At 50.5% G+C, this 19,317-nt stretch overlaps 1 gene segment (V, D, J or C); it reads left to right on the plus strand.

Annotated features, from left to right (window-relative positions):
- Window positions 1–12,742, plus strand: LOC128062124 (immunoglobulin lambda variable 1-40-like). The segment is given in 4 exon segments: window positions 1–58; window positions 168–502; window positions 12,433–12,543; window positions 12,671–12,742. Coding segments are annotated over 4 exon segments (564 nt in total).
- Window positions 12,743–19,317: the final 6,575 nt, after the last annotated feature.

The raw sequence follows: 19,317 nt of genomic DNA on the forward strand, positions 1-19,317 counted from the left end.
ACCGTGTCCACCATGGCCTGGTCCCCTCTGCTCCTCACCCTGGGCGCTCTCTGCACAGGTGACTGGATGGGGGGACAGGGGAAGGGCCCTGGGAAGACTCATGGGCCTTGCTCCCCGCTGTCGTGTCTGGACCCCCGAGTCACCATCTCTGTCTCTCCCCCTTGCAGGATCCTGGGCCCAGGCTGTGCTGACTCAGCCGCCCTCCGTGTCCGGGTCCCCGGGCCAGAGTGTCTCCATCACCTGCACTGGAAGCAGCAGCAACATCGGGGGTGGTAATTATGTGAGCTGGTACCAACAGCTCCCAGGATCAGCCCCCAAACTCCTCATCTATTGTACTAGCAGTCGACCCTCGGGGGTCCAGGACCGATTCTCCGGCTCCAGGTCTGGCAACACGGCCACCCTGACCATCAGCTCGCTCCAGGCTGAGGACGAGGCCGATTATTACTGTGCAACTTATGAAAGTAGCAGCTATAATGGCACAGTGCTCCAGGCCAGGGGGGAAGTGAGACAAAAACCTGCTCTCCTCCAGACATGGGCCTCCCAGGGCTGAAGCATCTCTGTCCAAGCAGACACGGGAGCAGCAGCTCTGAAATGGACATAAAATCGTATTTCATTTCACACGGTGAGAACAAGAATGTGTGGTCGTACTCACAATTTACTGCATGTTTTCAGCCAAAACGCCCTCAGCTGCTCTTCCCAGTCCTGCTTCATATAAGACCATTTAGGGCAAAGGGAATTTGGAATACTCCACCATGTTTAAAGCTACTTGTTCAAACATTATCATTTTAATTTCTAATCTTGAGTAGTGTGTTTTCTTATTATTGTCAACTGATATTTTAGAAGAATCTCAATTTAATGGCTTTATTGTTAACTTTCTTCGATAAGGTTGCAGGTATATTTATTCCTCACCTGTTTACTGTTGGTTTCTCTAAGCCCCTAGAGCTGGTGCTGCTGTGAGTGACCACACCGCAACCCTGAGGCCCTGGACTGCTGAGACCGGCGATGGTTTCAGGGCCTGTGTATGGGGAGACCCCTGTCCCCGGAGAGACCACAGGTGACTCTGTGGCTCCCTGCACCCTCAGCAGTGACATCAGTGTCAGCCACTATGCTGTTACTGGAACCAGCAGAAGCCAGCAAGCCCTCCTCAGTCCTCCAGTCCTACCACTCAGACTCCAGGAAGAACCAGGCTCCAGGGTTCCTGCGGGTTTTCTGGATCCAAAGATGTCTCGGCCAATGCAGGGCTCCTGCTCGTCTCTGGGCTGCAGCGTGAGGACGAGGCTGACTCTGACCATGCAGGCTGGTGCAACAGGGCTCCGCACAGCGACACAGGTAGACGGGAACCTGGGACGAGAGCCTCAGCCTGTCAGGGGCTTGTTCTTAGAGAACCGTCAAATCTTAAATATTACCCTGGAACCAACTTATTCCTGAGGTATGTTCTGGTTCATAATATGTCTGCTCCCAATGGTACAGTCAGTTTTGCTGAAATCTCAGAAAATGTAAGCAGATTCTGATGCCACTGAAGTGCACCCTGGTCAGCCGTGTGATCACGGGAGCCGTGGAGCTGAGCTCCCTCACTTGAGATCAGGAGCAGGAGGCTTTCCCAGGTGCGCCTCCAGCAGAGTCCGTGGACCATCCCAGCAGGCAGATCGTCCCCCAGGGTGAGAACTCTGCTCCTGAAGGGGCAGAGCAGAGAGCGTGAGGAGTGAGGGGTACCGGGGATACATCGCAGGTGGCAGGGAGCCCCGGGAGTGGCTCTCCTGACCCCCAGGTGCTGGCTCTGAGCTGCCCTCTGCTCCTCTCGTCTCCACCCCATCGGAGCATTTCCTCCTTCAGGACTGGGGTGGTCTGTGGGCTGTCAGGAGCAGGGGCTCCCCCAGATGTGCCTGGGTCCCTCTACTTATGATGCCCCCGATGAGTCCAGATCGAAAGGCCCCACGTCCTGTAGAAGGAACAGCGGGGAAGCAGGGATCACCATGGCAATGATGTCAAGGGATTCCAGGAAAAATCCCTGCTTTGTGACTGATGACAGAGGTGAGGGACACTCAGGGTTTCGGTGTCGGGGTCCAGCCCCCGCAGGATCCCGGGAAACCCTCAGGAGAAACCGCGTCGGTGAATGAATGAATGAGAGAGGAAAGAATAGGAGCGAATAGTGTAGTGGAAAAATAGAGGAGAAAAGAGGCTGATGTTCCTCGGATTACACGGAAACTCAATAAAGTCTCGAAACAAGTGACTTGCACCCTCTGCATAGGCCACAGGCGCCCTTCCGGTCTCCCGAGGAAGTGAGACCCAGGGCACCTTCCTGTTCAGGTCTTAGAAGCCCAGGCGGATAAGTAGACACAGCGGACCTCTGTGCTCCAGATGGGAACTAGCCTGAAGGAAGAGTCAGTTCAGTTCAGTTCAGTTCAGTTCAGTCGCTCAGTCGTGTCTGACTCTTTGCGACCCCATGAATCGCAACACGCCAGGCCGCCCTGTCCATCACCGTCTCCCGGAGTGCACTCAGACTCACGTCCATCGAGTCTGTGATGCCATCCAGCCATCTCATCCTCGGTCGTCCTCTTCTCCTCCTGCCCCCAATCCCTCCCAGCATCAGAGTCTTTTCCAATGAGTCAAGTCTTCGCATGAGGTGGCCAAAGTACTGGAGCTTCAACTTTAGCATCATTCCTTCCAAAGAAATCCCAGAGCTGATCTCCTTCAGAATGGACTGGTTCGATCTCCTTGCAGTCCAAGGGACTCTCAAGAGTCTCCTCCAACACCACAGTTCAAAAGCATCAATTCTTTGGCACTCAGCCTTCTTCACAGTCCAACTCTCACATCCATACATGACCACAGGAAAAACCATAGCCTTGACTAGATGGACCTTAGTCAGCAAATGCCAGGAGCCAGCGTGAGTAATTCCACCCGTGACAAGGTCATGCGGCAGAGCTCTGATGGCAAGGCTAATCAGACCTCAGGTTTTCCCCCTGGAATTTCCTGAGCATCCACCCCCCAAAAAATAAGAATCTGCCTGCTTTTCCACTCTGCTGATATTCTCTGGAAAAAAGTCAACTCGGGGCTTTAGTCTTCTGCATTTGAAAGGGACGTTTCAGTTAAACCCCTCTGATAGCTCTCTAGCCTGCCTAACAGGTTCCCCAGACCTCTTACAGCTTGTGAATTGCTTACAGCCCCCCAATCGCGAGAGGCACAAAGCTTGAAAGCATCTTAAAGATACAGAACCTTTTCTAAAGAGTTAAAAATTATATTGGTAGAGGGTTTTCACTGTTGACTCAATGCTGCTGCCAGGCCTCCATATTCTTTATCTTTTAGGCACCTAGAAGGATGTTACTCAATGTAAGCAGGATGTAGAAAAAGATACATAGTAGTTTTGATGCTAGCAACACTAGACTTTTGAGTTAATTGCTTCTCTTTTGCCTAAATCACTGTACTCCCTCTACTTGTTGTAAGTTGCTGTATCTTTGCTGTGTAAGAATGTAACTTTATTTAGTGCTTTCTGAGAGTGGCACCAGACCTTGGGAAGATCAACACAAATAAGTCTTGTGGTTGACAAACCCTTATCAGAAAAAAGGCTGTAAAATGTTAATTGGCCCTTTTGGCTGGAAGATGATGTAAATTACCGAAGACTTGTGTATACAATTAGGTATGCAGAGAGAAAAGCCTGGTTTTGATAAGAGTCTGGACTGCTAACGCTGCATAACTTGGTGTTACCCATTGATCTCCATGTTTTACCAAAAGTATAAAAGGCCTTCTGAACAATAGAGGCCGGAGCCAGTCGCTGGACTGGTTTCCCCCGTGTCTCTCTCTCTCTTCTCTCCCTTTCCCTCCCTCTGCTCTTCACTCTAATTTCAGGCTGAATTTCCATCTGGGGCGCGGAGGCTCGCCAAGTCTACTTACTTGCCCTGGCTGTTAAGACCCGCGTGAAAGGGAGCCCAAGGCGAGGCACCCTTAGATATTCAAGCGAACGCCGGTGGCCCAACGTAGATGGTGCAAATTCCTTGTGTGGAATTTTATTGGTCTTCCGCGTAAACCAAGCTATTCAGCCGTCTTCCTCCACTTAATCTTCCCACTACACTATTTCTTCCTAATCTAATCTTATATTTCTTATACCAATCAATAAATAAGGTTTTCTCATGCGAACGCTGTCCACCCTTCAAATTCCCTGGATCCACTGGGGCTGGACCCAGGAAAGCAAAGTAATGTCTCTGCTTTTCAATATGCTGTCTAGGTTGGTCATAATTTTTCTTGCAGGAGTAAGTGCTTTTAATTTCATGGCTTCAATCACCATCTGCAGTGATTTTGGAGCCCCCCAAAATAAAGTCTGACACGGTTTCTACTGTTTGCCTATCTATTTCCCGTGACGTGATGGGACAAGGTGCCATGATCTTCATTTTCTGAATGTTGAGCTTTAAGCCAACTTTTTCACTATCCTCTTTCACTTTCATCAAGAGGCTTTCGAGTTCCTCTTCACTTTCTGCCATAAGGGTGGTGTCATCTGCATATCTGAGGTTATTGATATTTCTCCTGGCAATCTTGATTCCAGCTTGTGCTTCTTCCAGTCCAGCATTTCTCATGATGTACTCTGCATAGAAGTTCAATAAGCAGGGTGACAATATACAGCCTTGACGTACTCCTTTTCCCATTTGGAACCAGTCTGTTGTTCCATGTCCAGTTCTAACTGCTTCTTCCTGACCTGCATACAGATTTCTCAAGAGGCAGGTCAGGTGGTCTGGTATTCCCATCACTTTCAGAATTTTCCACAGTTGATTGTGATCCACACAGTCAAAGGCTTCGGCATAGTCAATCAAGCAGAAATAGATGTTTTTCTGGAACTCTCTTGCTTTTTCCATGATCCAGCGGATGTTGGCAATTTGATCTCTGATTCCGCTGCCTTTTCTAAAACCAGCTTGAACATCAGGAAATTCATGGTTCACGTATTGCTGAAGCCTGGCTTGGAGAATTTTGAGCATTGCTTTACTAGCATGTGAGATGAGTGTAATTGTGTGATAGTTTGAGCATTCTTTGGAATTGCCTTTCTTTGGGATTCGAATGAAAACTGACCTTTTCCAGTCCTGTGGCCACTGCTGAGTTTTCCAAATTTGCTGGCATATTAAGTGCAGCACTTTCACAGCATCATCTTTCAGGATTTGCAACAGCTGAACTGGAATTCCATCACCTCCACTAGCTTTGTTCGTAGTGATGCTTTCTAAGGCCCACTTGACTTCACATTCCAGGATGTCTGGCTCTAGGTGAGTGATCACACCATCGTGATTATCCGGGTCATGAAGATCTTTTTTGTACAGTTCTTCTGTGTATTCTTGCCACCTCTTCTTAATATCTTCTGCTTCTGTTAGGTCCAGACCATTTCTGTCCTTTATCGAGCCCATCTTTGCATGAAATGTTCCCCTGGTATCTCTAATTTTCTTGAAGAGATCTCTAGTCTTTCCCTTTCTGTTGTTTTCCTCTATTTCTTTGCATTAATCACTGAAGATTGCTTTCTTATCTCTTTTTGCTATTCTTTGGAACTCTGCATTCAGATGCTTATATCTTTCCTTTTCTCCTTTGCTTTTCACCTCTTTTCTTTTCACAGCCATTTGTAAGGCCTCCCCAGACAGCCATTTTGCTTTTGTGCATTTCTTTTCCATGGGGATGGTCTTCATCCCTATCTCCTGTACAATGTCACGAACTTCATTCCATAGTTCATCAGGCACTCTATCTATCAGATCTAGACCCTTAAATCTATTTCTCACTTCCACTGTATAATCAAAAGGAATTTGTTTTAGGTCACACATGAATTGTCTAGTGGTTTTCCTACTTTCTTCAATTTCAGTCTGAATTTGGTAATAAAGAGCTCATGATCTGAGCCACAGTCAGCTCCTGGTCTTGTTCTTCCTGACTCTATAGAGCTTCTCCATCTTTGGCTGCAATGAATATAATCAATCCGATTTTGGTGTTGACCATCTGGTGATGTCCATGTGTAGAGTCTTCTCTTGTGTTGGTGGAAGAGGGTATTTGCTATGACCAGTGCATTTTCTTGGCAAAACTCTATTAGTCTTTGTCCTGCTTCATTCCACATTCCAAGGCCAAATTTGCCTGCTACTCCAGGTTTTCTTGACTTCCTACTTTTGCATTCCAGTCCCCTAGAATGAAAACGACCTCGTTTTTGGGTGTTAGTTCTAAAAGATCTTGTAGGTCTTCATAAAACCGTTCAACTTCAGTTTCTTCAGCGTTACTGGTTGGGGCATAGACTTGGATAACTGTGATATTGAATGGTTTGCCATGGAGACGAACAGAGATCATTCTGTCGTTTTTGAGATTGCATCCAAGTACTGCATTTCGGACTCTTTTGTTGACCATGATGGCTACTCCATTTCTTCTGAGGGATTGCTGCCCGAAGTAGTAGATATAATGGTCATCTGAGTTAAATTCACCCATTCCAGTCCATTTTAGTTCCCTGATTCCTGGAATGTCGACGTTCACTCTTGCCATCTCTTGTTTGACCACCTCCAATTTGCCTTGATTCATGGACCTGACATTCCAGGTTTCTATGCAATATTGCTCTTTACAGCATCCGACCTTGCTTCTATTACCAGTCACATCCACAACTGGGTATTGTTTTTGCTTTGGCTCCATCCCTTCATTCTTTTTAGAGTTATTTCTCCACTGATCTCCAGTAGCATATTGAGCACCTAATGACCTGGGGAGTTCCTCTTTTGGTATCCTATCATTTTGCCTTTTCTACTGTTCATGGGGTTCTCAAGGCAAGAATACTGAAGTGGCTTGCCATTCCCTTCTCCAGTGGACAGGGAGACCAAGCTTCTTTGGCGAGCGTGGCCCGTCCCTTTATTTTCAGAGAGGGCTTTTATACCCTGAGTTGTACGTTGAGCAAAATGAAAAATGCAGAGTCAACTCAGCATTCAATCAGTATTAACTTTTATCGGTACCAGGTTCTTTTCTGCAAGAGTCTTATTTTTTGTACATTATCTTCTGTCCCGGAGGCCTGGTGATATTTTATGACCTCTTTTTGATAAACGTTGGTCAGCCAGAGCAATAATTTTCCCTTAAAGTGTTTCTTCTTAAATTCCTAGCCTGCGTCACCCTTAAAATATAGAGTTACATTTTCATGGAGCAAAGATTCAGTGGGTTACAGCAAGGAAAGAACTTATTAACTCAAAGTCTAACATTGCTAATGCTAAAGCTGCTGCTTGTTTTTTCTTCATCCTGACTATATGCACTCCCAGGAACACAATGAATAAGGGATGTGAGAACTTGGCAGCAACCATTGGCTCAACAATGTTGCAAGAGTCTGGATAACCCTGCCAAGTAAGCTAGAATGCTAACAGGAGGTTTGAATTGAAACACTCTTATCTTGTCCAGGAGAGATAATAGCTAGATCCCTAAGTTGATTTTCTCCAGAGAAAGGTGGTCGGGGATAGCCCCGTGTTAATGTCAGAGGAGGTGGTGAAAGTCATGAAATAATAAAACAGACAGATTCTGGTTTGGGGGTAGATGCTCAAGAATGGGGACCCCTGGAGGCCTGATCTCGTTTTTGCCCATCAGGCCTCTTCCTCATGACCTTTGCCATGGGTGGGATTAGGGTTAGGGTTAGGGTTAGGGTTAGAGGTGTTACCCCACGTCTGAGGTCAGGGGCAGCGGCCGAGAGTGCCAGGCTGCCACGGTGCAGGAACGGCAGAGAGGAGCTGCCCAAGTCCGAGGTCAGGGGCGGTGGCCAGGAGGAGCTACCTTGCGTCCGTGGTCAGGGTTTGCCGGGAGAAGCCACCTCATGCCCGAGGCCAGGGGGAGTGGCCCTGAGGAGCCATCAGGGGCCCGAGGCCAGAGGCGGTGGCCGGGAGGAGCAACCCGAGGAGTGGTGGCTGCGCAGGCACAGGAGGCCCTAGAGGAGCTATGCCACGTTGAATGTCAGGAAGGGCGGTGGTGAGGAGATACTCCTCGTCCAAGGTAAGGAGCAGTGGCTGTGCTTTGCTGGAGCAGCCGAGAAGAGATACCCCACGCACAAGGTAAGAGAAACCCAAGTAAGATGGTAGGTGCTGCAAGAGGGCATCAGAGGGCAGACACACTGAAACCATACTCACAGAAGACTAGTCAATCTAATCACACTTGGACCACAGCCTTGTCTAACTCAATGAAACCAAGCCATGCCCATGGGGCAACCCAAGATGGGCAGGTCAGGATGGAGAGGTCTGACAGAATGTGGTCCACTGAAGAAGGGAATGGCAAACCACTTCAGTATTCTTGCCTTGAAAACCCCATGATCTGCATGAAAAGGCAAAATGATGGGATACTGAAAGAGGAACTCCCCAGGTCAGTAGGTGCTCAATATGCTACCGAGGATCAGTGGAGAAATAACTCTAAAAAGAATGAAGGGATGGAGCCAAAGCAAAAACAATACCCAGTTGTGGATGTGACTGGTGATAGAAGCAAGGTTGGATGCTGTAAAGAGCAATATTGCATAGAAACCTGGAATGTCAGGTCCATGAATCAAGGCAAATTGGAAGTGGTCAAACAAGAGATGGCAAGAGTGAACGTCGACATTCCAGGAATCAGGGAACTAAAATGGACTGGAATGGGTGAATTTAACTCAGATGACCATTATATCTACTACTGCGGGCAGCAATCCCTCAGAAGAAATGGAGTAGCCATCATGGTCAACAAAAGAGTCCGAAATGCAGTACTTGGATGCAATCTCAAAAATGACAGAATGATCTCTGTTCGTCTCCAAGGCAAACCATTCAATATCACAGTTATCCAAGTCTATGCCCCAACCAGTAATGCTGAAGAAACTGAAGTTGAACGGTTTTATGAAGACCTACAAGATCTTTTAGAACTAACACCCAAAAACGAGGTCGTTTTCATTCTAGGGGACTGGAATGCAAAAGTAGGATGTCAAGAAACACCTGGAGTAGCAGGCAAATTTGGCCTTGGAATGCGGAATGAAGCAGGGCAAAGACTAATAGAGTTTTGCCAGGAAAATGCACTGGTCATAGCAAACACCCTCTTCCACCAACACAAGAGAAGACTCTACACATGGACATCACCAGATTGTCAACACCAAAATCAGATTGATCATATTATTTGCAGCCAAAGATGGAGAAGCTCTTTACAGTGAACAAAAACAAGACCAGGAGCTAACTGTGGCTCAGATCATGAACTCCTTATTACCAAATTCAGACTTAAATGGAAAAAAGAAGGGAAAACCACTAGACCATTCAGGAATGACCTAAATCAAATTCCTTATGATTATACAGTGGAAGTGAGAAATAGATTTAAGGGCCTAGATGTGATAGATAGAGTGCCTGATGAACTATGGAATGAGGTTCATGACATTGTACAGGAGACAGGGATCAAGACCATCCCCATGGAAAAGAAATGCAAAAAAGCAAAATGGCTGTCTGGGGAGGCCTTACAAATAGCTGTGAAAAGAAGAGAGGTGAAAAGCAAAGGAGAAAAGGAAAGATATAAGCATCTGAATGCAGAGTTCCAGAGAATAGCAAGAGGAGATAAGAAAGCCTTCCTCAGTGATCAATACAAAGAAAGAGAGGAAAAGAACAGACTGGGAAAGACTAGAGATCTCTTCAAGAAAATTAGAGACACCAAGGGAACATTTCATGCAAAGATGGGCTCGATAAAGGACAGAAATAGTCTGGACCTAACAGAAACAGAAGATATTAAGAAAAGATGGCAAGAATACACAGAAGAACTGTACAAAGAAGATCTTCACGACCCAATAATCATGATCGTGTGATCACTAATCTAGAGCCAGACATCCTGGAATGTGAAGTCAAGTGGGCTTTGGAAAGCATCACTACGAACAAAGCTAGTGGAGGTGATGGAATTCCAGTTCAGCTGTTGCAAATCCTGGAAGATGATGCTGTGAAAGTGCTGCTCCCAATATGCCAGCAAATTTGGAAAACTCAGCAGTGGCCACAAGACTGGAAAAGATCATTTTTAACTCCAATCCCAAAGAAAGGCAATGCCCAAGAATGCTCAAACTACTGCACGATTGCACTCATCTCACGTGCTAGTAAAGTAATGCTCAAAATTCTCCAAGCCAGGCTTCAGCAATACGTGAACTGTGAACTTCCTGAGGTTCAAGCTGGTTTTAGAACACGCAGAGGAACCTAAGATGAAATTGCCAACATCCACTGGATCATGGAAAAAGCAAGAGAGTTCCAGAAAAACATCATTTCTGCTTGATTAATTATGCCAAAGCGTTTGACTATGTGGATCACAATAAACCGTGGAAAATTCTGAAAGTGATGGGAATACCAGACCACCTGACCTGCCTCTTGAGAAATCTGTATGCAGGTCAGGAAGAAGCAGTTAGAACTGGACATGGAACAACAGACTGGCTCCAAATAGGAAAAGGAGTATGTCAAGGCTGTATATCGTCACCCTGCTTATTTAACTTCTATGTGGAGTACAGCATGAGAAAGGCTGAACTGGAAGAAGCACAAGCTGGAGTCAAGATTGCTGGGAGAAACATCAATAACCTCAGATATGCAGATGACACCACCGTGATGGCAGAAAGTGAAGAGGAACTAAAAAGCCTCCTGATGAAAATGAAAGTGGAGACTAGAAAAGTTGGCTTAAAGCTCAACATTCAGAAAACAAACATCATGGCATCTGGTCTCATCACTTCATGGGAAATAGATGGGGAGTCAGTGGAAACATTATTGCTATATAATTGCAAAGAGTGTAGAGGAAAATAAAAGTCTGTTCTTTCTTCCTCCTTGAGACTTCCAGAACCCTCTCTCCTTGGGGACCCCTAGACTTCTTATCAACCTACCTAGGAAATGACTCTCTCATCCCCAAAGTCCAGGATCTAGTGAAAAATATCACTGGTACCAAGAACCAGGAAAATATGTAACGATGGGAAAGAGGCTTATATAGACATCAACGCTGAGATGACTCAGATGATAAAATCAGGTGACAGATATTTGCAGTGAACAATCATCAAATCTATTTGATGAGGAAGTATAAGCACTTTTGGGGAAAAGGGGAAAGGAAATAAATGCAAAAAATACAGTTATGAGAACAAAGTGGGGCTTCCCTCATGGCTCAGTCCGTAAAGAATCCGCCTGCAATGCAAGAGACCCAGGTTCGATTCCTGGGTCTGGAAGATCTCCTGGAGAAGGAAATGGCAGCCCACTCCAGTGTTCTTGCCTGGAGAGCCCCGTGGACATAGGAGCCTGGCGGCTGCAGACCACGGCGGTCCCAAGAGTGGGGCATGCGGCTTAGCAACTAAACCAGCACCACCGCGAGCACACAGTAGGCGGAAACCTGGAAATACAGCAGGTGAAAGTAAAAAGGAAACTCATCTGTTGAGCTCAAAGACGTGTGATACTTAGTGTCATTTAATGAATTTGTTCCTTGTTGGAGTATTTGATGACCTGAGAAAAGGCAGTTGCCCCTCCTTCCTCGCAATTTCCCCACCATGATCATTCCCCGAGCACGTCACCAGGGGGCGCTGTGCACTTGCTCCGAACTTGCAAAGCCTGAACACAACACATGGTCCCCTGACTGCATGAGTCCCCAGGCTCACTGGCCTGAGTTGGACGTGACAGCAGGTGCGTCCTCTCAGGGGACAGACTCAGAGCCCTGAACCCCCAGGCCTCCTGCTGGGAGTGAAGCTGCAAAGGGGGCCCATGAGTGAGAGCTGGAGGGTTTTGGGCTCAGGGGTGTATGAGGCCCCACCCTCTTCCCCAGGATCAGAGGAGGGGAGCAATGCCCAGATCCCATCCCACGCACCCCTCAGCTCCCCTCAGTCTCCTCCTGCCCCTCCTCAGCTCTTTCCTAAGAGGCTCCCTCCCCTGCCCCTCCCGCTATGACTCATGGCTTTCCCAGTCCTGGCCTCCGTTCTTTCTACAACCCTGCACCCCGTGACCTCTTCGAGGATGATCAAATTCACTTTGTCAAAAGTCGTGGACATGTTTTCCGATCTTCCTGAACGGGACCCTCACTTCCTCGTCCTCCCTTGAACCTCCCCGACGTCTCCCTTCTCCAGAAGCCTCAGCAATCAGACTCTCAGGTATGGCTCCTCTCTGTGTCCCTGAGGAACCTCAGGACAGACCCAGCTCAGGTCACCCTCCCAGATGTGATACTGAACCCTGGGCGACACACAGAACTCAGGGAGGGGTTTGGTGGGTCAGAGGGCAGGGGCACATTGTATGAGGGGCTCTTTCTCCTGGGGGTGGGGGCATGAGAGACGGGCAGTAGCAGCCTCAGCAGAGCTCCGGGGCGGGTGCACCTCGGCCTGGACTCCCCTCTCCCTCCTGACGCCCCTCCTTCACTGCACAGGTCAGGACAGCCCTCAGCACCCTGACTCCCCCTCCCTGACCACCCCCACCACATGCAGCAAAGGTACCTCCCTGTCCTTCCTCAGGACATACAGGGTGCTGTGCTTCAGGGTCCCTCTCCCAGCCTGTGCTGACACAGCCGCCCTGTGCATCTGCCTCCCTGGGAGCCTCGGCCAAGCTCAGCTGCACCCTGAGCAGCGGCTACAGCAGCTACTATGTGGGCTGGCACCAGAAGGTCCCAGGGAGGGGTCCCCGTTTCCTGATGCGAGTGGGCACCAGTGGTGTTGCTGGATCCAAGGGGGATGGGATCTCTGACTGCTTCTCAGGCTCGGGCTCTGGCCTGAGGGTGCCTGACCTTCTAGAACGTCCCGGAGGAGGACGAGGCTGACTACATCTGTGGGGCAGACCATGGCAGTGGGAGCAGCTTCGTGTAACCCACAGTGACACGGGCAGAGAAGTGAGACAGAAACCCCAGTGGTGGCCCCGCCCCCTCCCCTCCCATCACCAGACCCACAGTTTAGAGGGTGCCTCCTGACCTGCCTCGAGAGTTGCCACCTCATCCAGTATTCTCATAACTCAGCACCTCTCTGGGAGGAAGCTCTGTCTTTGCACAACCTTCCTGGTCTTGGTCCACAGCAAATGTTCCCCAGGTCTGTAAAATGTAAGCCACTCTAGACCAAATTTCAGTGACACATATGATGTCGTGAACTTCAAAGCTGCAGAACAGGATCTCCTGATCCCCCACTTTGTCAGTCTGTACAACATTCACGTGGAGCTTCCCAGGTGGGAAAGCGAGTGGCAAAGAACTCGCCTACCAATGCAGGAGATGTAAGGGATGTGCGTTCGATCTCTGGGTTGGGAATACCCCCTGGCAACCCACTCCAGAATTCTTGCCTGGAGAATCCCATGGACAGAGGAGCCTAGTGGGCTACAGTCCATGAGGTCGCAAAGAGTCACAAACCACTGAAGCGGCTCAGCACACACAGCCTTCGCTTAGCTCACCACTGGGGAAAATAAACATCAGATGGGTCCTTCTGACAGTTGCTGGAATTGGTTGCTCGGGTGCACATGCGATATGTAGTAAAGAGTGTCCCAGGGAAAGTGATGGTGCTGAGGGCTTTACTGCCTTTCAGCGATGAGGGAAGATGAGGGCTAAGAGGAGTGGAAGATTGAAAGAGGGAAATCACACTGAAGAGGGTCGATCCTGGGTGAGGATATAGGGGATTCATGAGGCTGCTCTTCAAGGATTTTTGTAATTTCAACAGAATTTTTTACCCAGTGACAAGTGTGTATGAAAGAAAACCCCCATCCCTGTCCACTATGATGTGTGTCTGCCCCATATTAACAGATCACCCAAGTGACCAGCTTCTATGCTTCCGCCGTGTTTTCTAGGTCAAGTACTCTGCCTGGAGGCTGGGACGTCCCAGGGGCCAGAGGAGGTGCCCAGGGCCAGGAGGAGGTGCCAAGCAGAGTCCCAGAGAGGGTTCCAGGCCAGAAAAGAGGGAAACCACTCGGAGATCCAGAAGCCTGTGCAAACTGTCCTCCCTGATGGGGGGTCCCTATTCCCTTTGAGGTCTGTCCCCTGGGAGCTTCTGGTCCTGGTAACCTAACCAGCCAGTTCAGGTTCTGGTCCCTCCTTCTCATCCATGTGGAGTCTTTGCCAAGTCTGGGTCAGAGAGAAGATGCGGAAACGTGAGGAGTCAGAATGTGGCTCCAAGTAGAAGTGGCTCCTGGGAGAGTCTGTGCAGAGGACAGGCACAGCTGTGGGCAGGGGCCCCGCAGGGCGACGTGTGTGCAGTTAGGTGTGTGATGAGTGTGTATCAGGATATTACAAGTGTGTTTTTTGTTCCTGTGTTAATGTGGTTTTTGCTATTATGGTGTTCAGTTTATTTTTAAAATGTCTTCCTATAAAGCAAACGTATACAGAAACACTAACACTTGATCTGATAATGGAATTACTGTATTAAGTTTTCCTTTAGAGTATTTGGATCACTATTTAACCAGAGTGATTTATAATCTTCCCACTTATGTGTTTCATTTTCAGGTGAATGTCCACCACTTAAACTGCCTTCTCAAAGAACTAGGAAATTTTACATCATTTGCAATGTTTTATAAAATAAGCATACCAACCAAATCTATGGGAACAAAGTAGTTGCTGGAGTTTGCTAGCTATTTTTTTAGATATTTCTGGTAAATAAGTTTATATTATGTCTTTTGTGGGGTAATTCAATGATAAAATTTCCAGGTTTTCCTGGAAAAAAGTAATCTCTTTAGTTATATTTTCTATGAGACCAAAGCAGTACCTTCCTGGGAAAGTATGATGTGAAAGTGAAAGGCTCCCAGTCGTGCCCGACTCTTGGTGAAACCACGGACTGTCCAGCCCATGGAATCCTCCAGGCCAGAATCCTAGAGTGGGTAGCCTTTCCCTTCTCCAGGGGATCTTCCCGAGCCAGGGATGGAACCCAGGTCTCCCGTGTTGCAGGCAGGTTGTTTGACAGCTGAACCCCCAGGGAAGCCCAGGAAAGTGCGATATCCCGGCTTTTTCAATGGTTTTCCTGCAGCCCCTGCCCCATCTCCCCCCTGTTCTGTGTCTGCAGGTTCCCTCTCCCAGCCTGAGGTGACTCAGCCGGCCTCCCTCTGGGCATCTCCGGGAGCATCAGCCAGACTCCCAGACTGCACCCTGCACAGTGGGCCAATGTTGGTGGCTAGCAAATATCCTGTTTCCAGCAGAAGCCAGGGAGCCCTCCCCAGGACCTCCTGGTGTTCAACTCAGACTCCAATAAGCCCCAGGCCTCCGGGGTCCCCAGTCACTTCTCTGGATCCAAGGCTGCCTCAGCCAATGAAGGGCTCCTGCTCATCTCGGGGCTGCAGACTCAGGATGAGGCTGATTATAATTGCTACTGTCACCAAAACACTGGTATTCACCAGGGGCTTCAGGCCCACAGCGGCCCTGTGCCCTCCCTCATGCAGCTGTCCCTGCTGCTCTGCCTGGACCGTGTCTAACTCCAGTTAACCTCCTGTGGTCCCTTCTGAGCTTCCGGAGAACAACAGATCTGACCTGTCATGTACTGCCCCTCATCTCAGATCTGACACTCACCCATGGCTCTGATCACGCAGATTGCCACGTTTTGACACACATCTTCCTAATCAGAGAAAAAAATCCTGCAGTGGAGATGCTCTAAGTGGCAGAAAGAGGCTGATTCCTGCTCTGCTTCACTCAGACCCCCCAAAATTAATAATGCAAGTATCCGTGTAAAAATTAAGTTTTACTTAGCTTTAATAAAAATCTTCAGAAGATTCACCTGTGTCATTTATTTAATATTTTCTTAGTAAGAAAAGAAACTTACAAAGATAATTATATTTCAGATATGGAACTCTTGTCAATGAAAAATTGAAATAAGCATAGATCATCCTTCAATTAAACTCATGCACGTATTTAAAGTAATGATCTTAAAGTTTTCACTAATCCATTAACATAGTTTCACACATTTACTGTCTCAGGGAATCCCAGGGGGTCCAGTGGCCAAGAGTCCACGATCCCAGTGCAGTCAGCCTGGTTTCATCCCTGGTCGGGGAACTAAGATACCGCACGCCACAGTTAAGACACCACCCAGACAAATAAATAAATACATATTTATAAAAGTCTCACAGTCACACCTACAATGTAACACACTCCTGTAGTGCAGGACAGACTACAGTCGGGCCATTCTTCTCCAGACAGACTTCCCCTTAACTGTATCCTCTCGGACCCACTGACTGGGACGGCTGGTCCTACCACCCACCACATATCGGGCTCCCTGGGAACAGACGCTGCTCAGGGCCTTTCAGAGTCTCAGTGAAAAGTGCCATGAGGATCACAGCCCTGCTCCCTGCAGCCTGTGCCCTGTGCCTGCAGCAGAGACGCCCAGTAGGGGTCACTTCGTAAGAGGGGACACAGCGACGGGAGTGCACCGTGTGGAAAGCCTCACACAGTGAAGATCCAGACACTCAGGAATCCAGAGTCCCACCCCCGGCCTCTCCCCCTACACCTTCCCACCTCCACAGAGAAGGGCCCCCTCCTCACGGCTGAGGGGACGCACAGAGGAAGCAGGGCTCCGGCCTCCAGGGAGGGGACCCACAGAGGAGGGACCCGCTCTCCCGCCCAGAAGGGGACGGGCCTCCCCGGGGCCAGCACTGCCCTGACCTCATCCTGATGGAGAGGAACCTGTGCCCCAGAAGCCCTCTCAGTCCTGACCCCGAGCAGCCCAGGGAGACGTGGACAGACTCGGCCTGAGGGGCCTCAGGGGGCACACAGGGGCCCTGAGGTCACAGCGGACACAGAGGAGGCCCCTGAACTGGCTCTGAGGCGGGGACAGTGCCCAGGGCCGGGGCAGGAGCTGTCCCTGAGGGCTCCGCTCAACAGGGCACAGGGAGCGAGTCCGGGCCTGGACACCAGGGGGCGCGCGAGGGCCACTCCTGAGCTGGTTAGTGGGGTGAGCGCGGGGCCCAGGCCCTGGCACTGCCAGGCAACCAGTGCTCAGGGCGCCTGGATGGGACCTCCCGGCCCTGGACCCCCACAGCCCCGCCCCAGTCCACACCCTGCCCCCCTCAGGCACAGGGACAGGAAGCAGGGCCCAGGGAGGGGTCACAGAGCTGGGTGGGGAGAGAGCTGGGGGGTCAGAGAGCTGGGGGGTCAGAGAGCTGGGGGATCAGAGAGCTGGGTGGGGAGAGAGCTGGGGGGCGGGGCGGGGAGGACGGTCATTTGCATGAGAGGCCCCGCCCCCTCTCCGGCTCTGAAGAGGGGCAGGAGCGGGGTGGGGACGCTCTGCTCAGCTGTGGGGCCACAGACGGCAGGACGCCGACATGTCCACCATGGCCTGGTCCCCTCTGCTCCTCACCCTGGTTGCTCTCTGCACAGGGGACTGGATGCGGGGACAGGGGAGGGGCCCTTGGAAGACTCTCGGGCCCTGCTCCCTGCTCTTGAGTCTGGACCCCAGATTCACCATCTCTGTCTCTCCCTTCCAGGATCCTGGGCCCAGGCTGTGCTGACTCAGCCGTCCTCCGTGTCCGGGTCCCTGGGCCAGAGGGTCTCCATCACCTGCTCTGGAAGCAGCAGCAACATCGGGCGTGGTTATGTTAGCTGGTACCAACAGGTCCCAGGATCAGCCCCCAAACTCCTCATCTATGGTGCAACCAGTTGAGCCTCGGGGGTCCCCGACCGATTCTCTGGTTCCACGTCTGGGAACACAGCCACCCTGACCATCAGCACGCTCCAGGCTGAGGACGAGGCCGATTATTACTGTGCAGCTTATGACAGTAGTAGCAGCAATGGCACAGTGCTCCAGGCCAGGGGGGAAGTGAGACAAAAACCTGCTCTCCCCCAAGTCACGGGCCTCCCAGGGCTGAAGCATCTTCTGCTGATGCAGACACTTCTGTTGTTTCTTTGATTTAAAACGGAGGTCTGAGCCCCACACCAGGAACTTGGTCCTGGAAATCTGTTCAGATCATCTTAATTCTGGCCCATCATCAAGGCTTTTCTGTGGCAACCACACGGTGTTTGATTATCTAAGTGAAAGTGAAATCACTCAGTCGTGTCCGACTCTTTGCGACCCCATGGACTGTAGGAGCCACCAGGCTCTCCCATCCATGGGATTCTCCAGGCAAGAATACTGGAGTGGGTTGCCATTAATTATCTAAAACTGCGCACAAAGTCCTGAATGCCCGAGGCCTGGGGTCAGAGTCCATGATGGTTCAGGTCAGAAGCAGAGAAACAGAGTGGAGCTGGGTCTGATTCAGGAGGCATCACTGTCCAGTACGTGTCCTGGTCCCAACAGCTCTCGTCCTCTCTGATGCTAGTGGTGGACCTTGGGGATCCCTGCTCCGTTTCTTGGTCTCAAGGCTGCAGTTGGGGCTCCATGGCCATCGGTGGGCTGAGCTGAGGCCCAGGCTGCTGCTCCTGCCTTTCCTGTGACAGCCTCTCAGGCTCCCCCAGAGCTCCAGGCCTGCGAGAACTAGACCAGGACTCCTTTCCCTCTGGGGAGATGGGGCCGTGCAGCGGCTTCCTGCTCAGGCTTTGGCTGGACCTGCTGCTGCTGCTGCCCCACCCTGGGTCCAGGACACCGGGGGGTCTGCCTGTGCATGGAGGCTCCTCCTCTCCCCTCTGTCCTCAAAGTCCCTGCAGCAGCCTGTTCCCAGGAGAGGGTCTCGAAGGAAAGAGAAAATCTGTCTCCCGTCACTGGGGACATACGGTCTGTCTGTTCTATTCTCAGGGTCCGAGGTGGGAGATCCATCTGAGGGGATTTCAGACCTGGGTAGCCCCACTCTCCCCCTCACCGCTCTCTCCTGCACAGGGAGCAGGTCTTGCTCTCTGCTTTCTCTGTCCTCTCAAGGCATCCGGGGAAACGTCAGGGTGGACTCAGTCAGGGTCAGTGACTCTGTCCATGGACACTGAGCCACACTCACCTGCACTGGGACGAGCAAGAGTGTAGGCACCAAGGGGGCAGCTTGGCTGCAGCAACAACTGGGCAGGGTCCACAGACCCCTGACGACAGGAGTCACAACCAGCCCGCGGCGTCTCAGAGAGGCTCTAGGGCAACTAGCGCCAAGGACGAAGCTGATTGTTCTCGCTCAGGTGGGAGGGCAGTCCAGCTGCAAACTGGGGCTACAGGCCAGGGGGAAGACAGCCCCGAGCCCTGAGCTCCTGGCCTCACCCCCACGTGGGGTCGCAGAGCACCACATGTCACCAGGTATGTGTCTTGCTGCTCCCCGTCAGTGGCCTGTCACACACACGTGCAGGGTCTGCACAGTAGGTGGGGCTGGACTGTGGGGTCACAGCTAACAGAGATGCACATTGTGGAGGACGGTCGGTTTCCATGGAAACAAGAGTCCCAGTGTGAGAGCATCCCTGTGCCCAGGGAGGACCTAGAAAGGCCCCTCAGCCCACTCTCCTGGGGGGGGTGCCATCTGCAAGCCTGCTGTACAATGGGCAGTCTGCTGGGGGCTGGGACATCCCAGGGGATAGAGGAAGGGC

Source organism: Budorcas taxicolor, chromosome 17 (assembly GCF_023091745.1).
Source record: "Budorcas taxicolor isolate Tak-1 chromosome 17, Takin1.1, whole genome shotgun sequence".
Taxonomy (NCBI): domain Eukaryota; kingdom Metazoa; phylum Chordata; class Mammalia; order Artiodactyla; family Bovidae; genus Budorcas; species Budorcas taxicolor.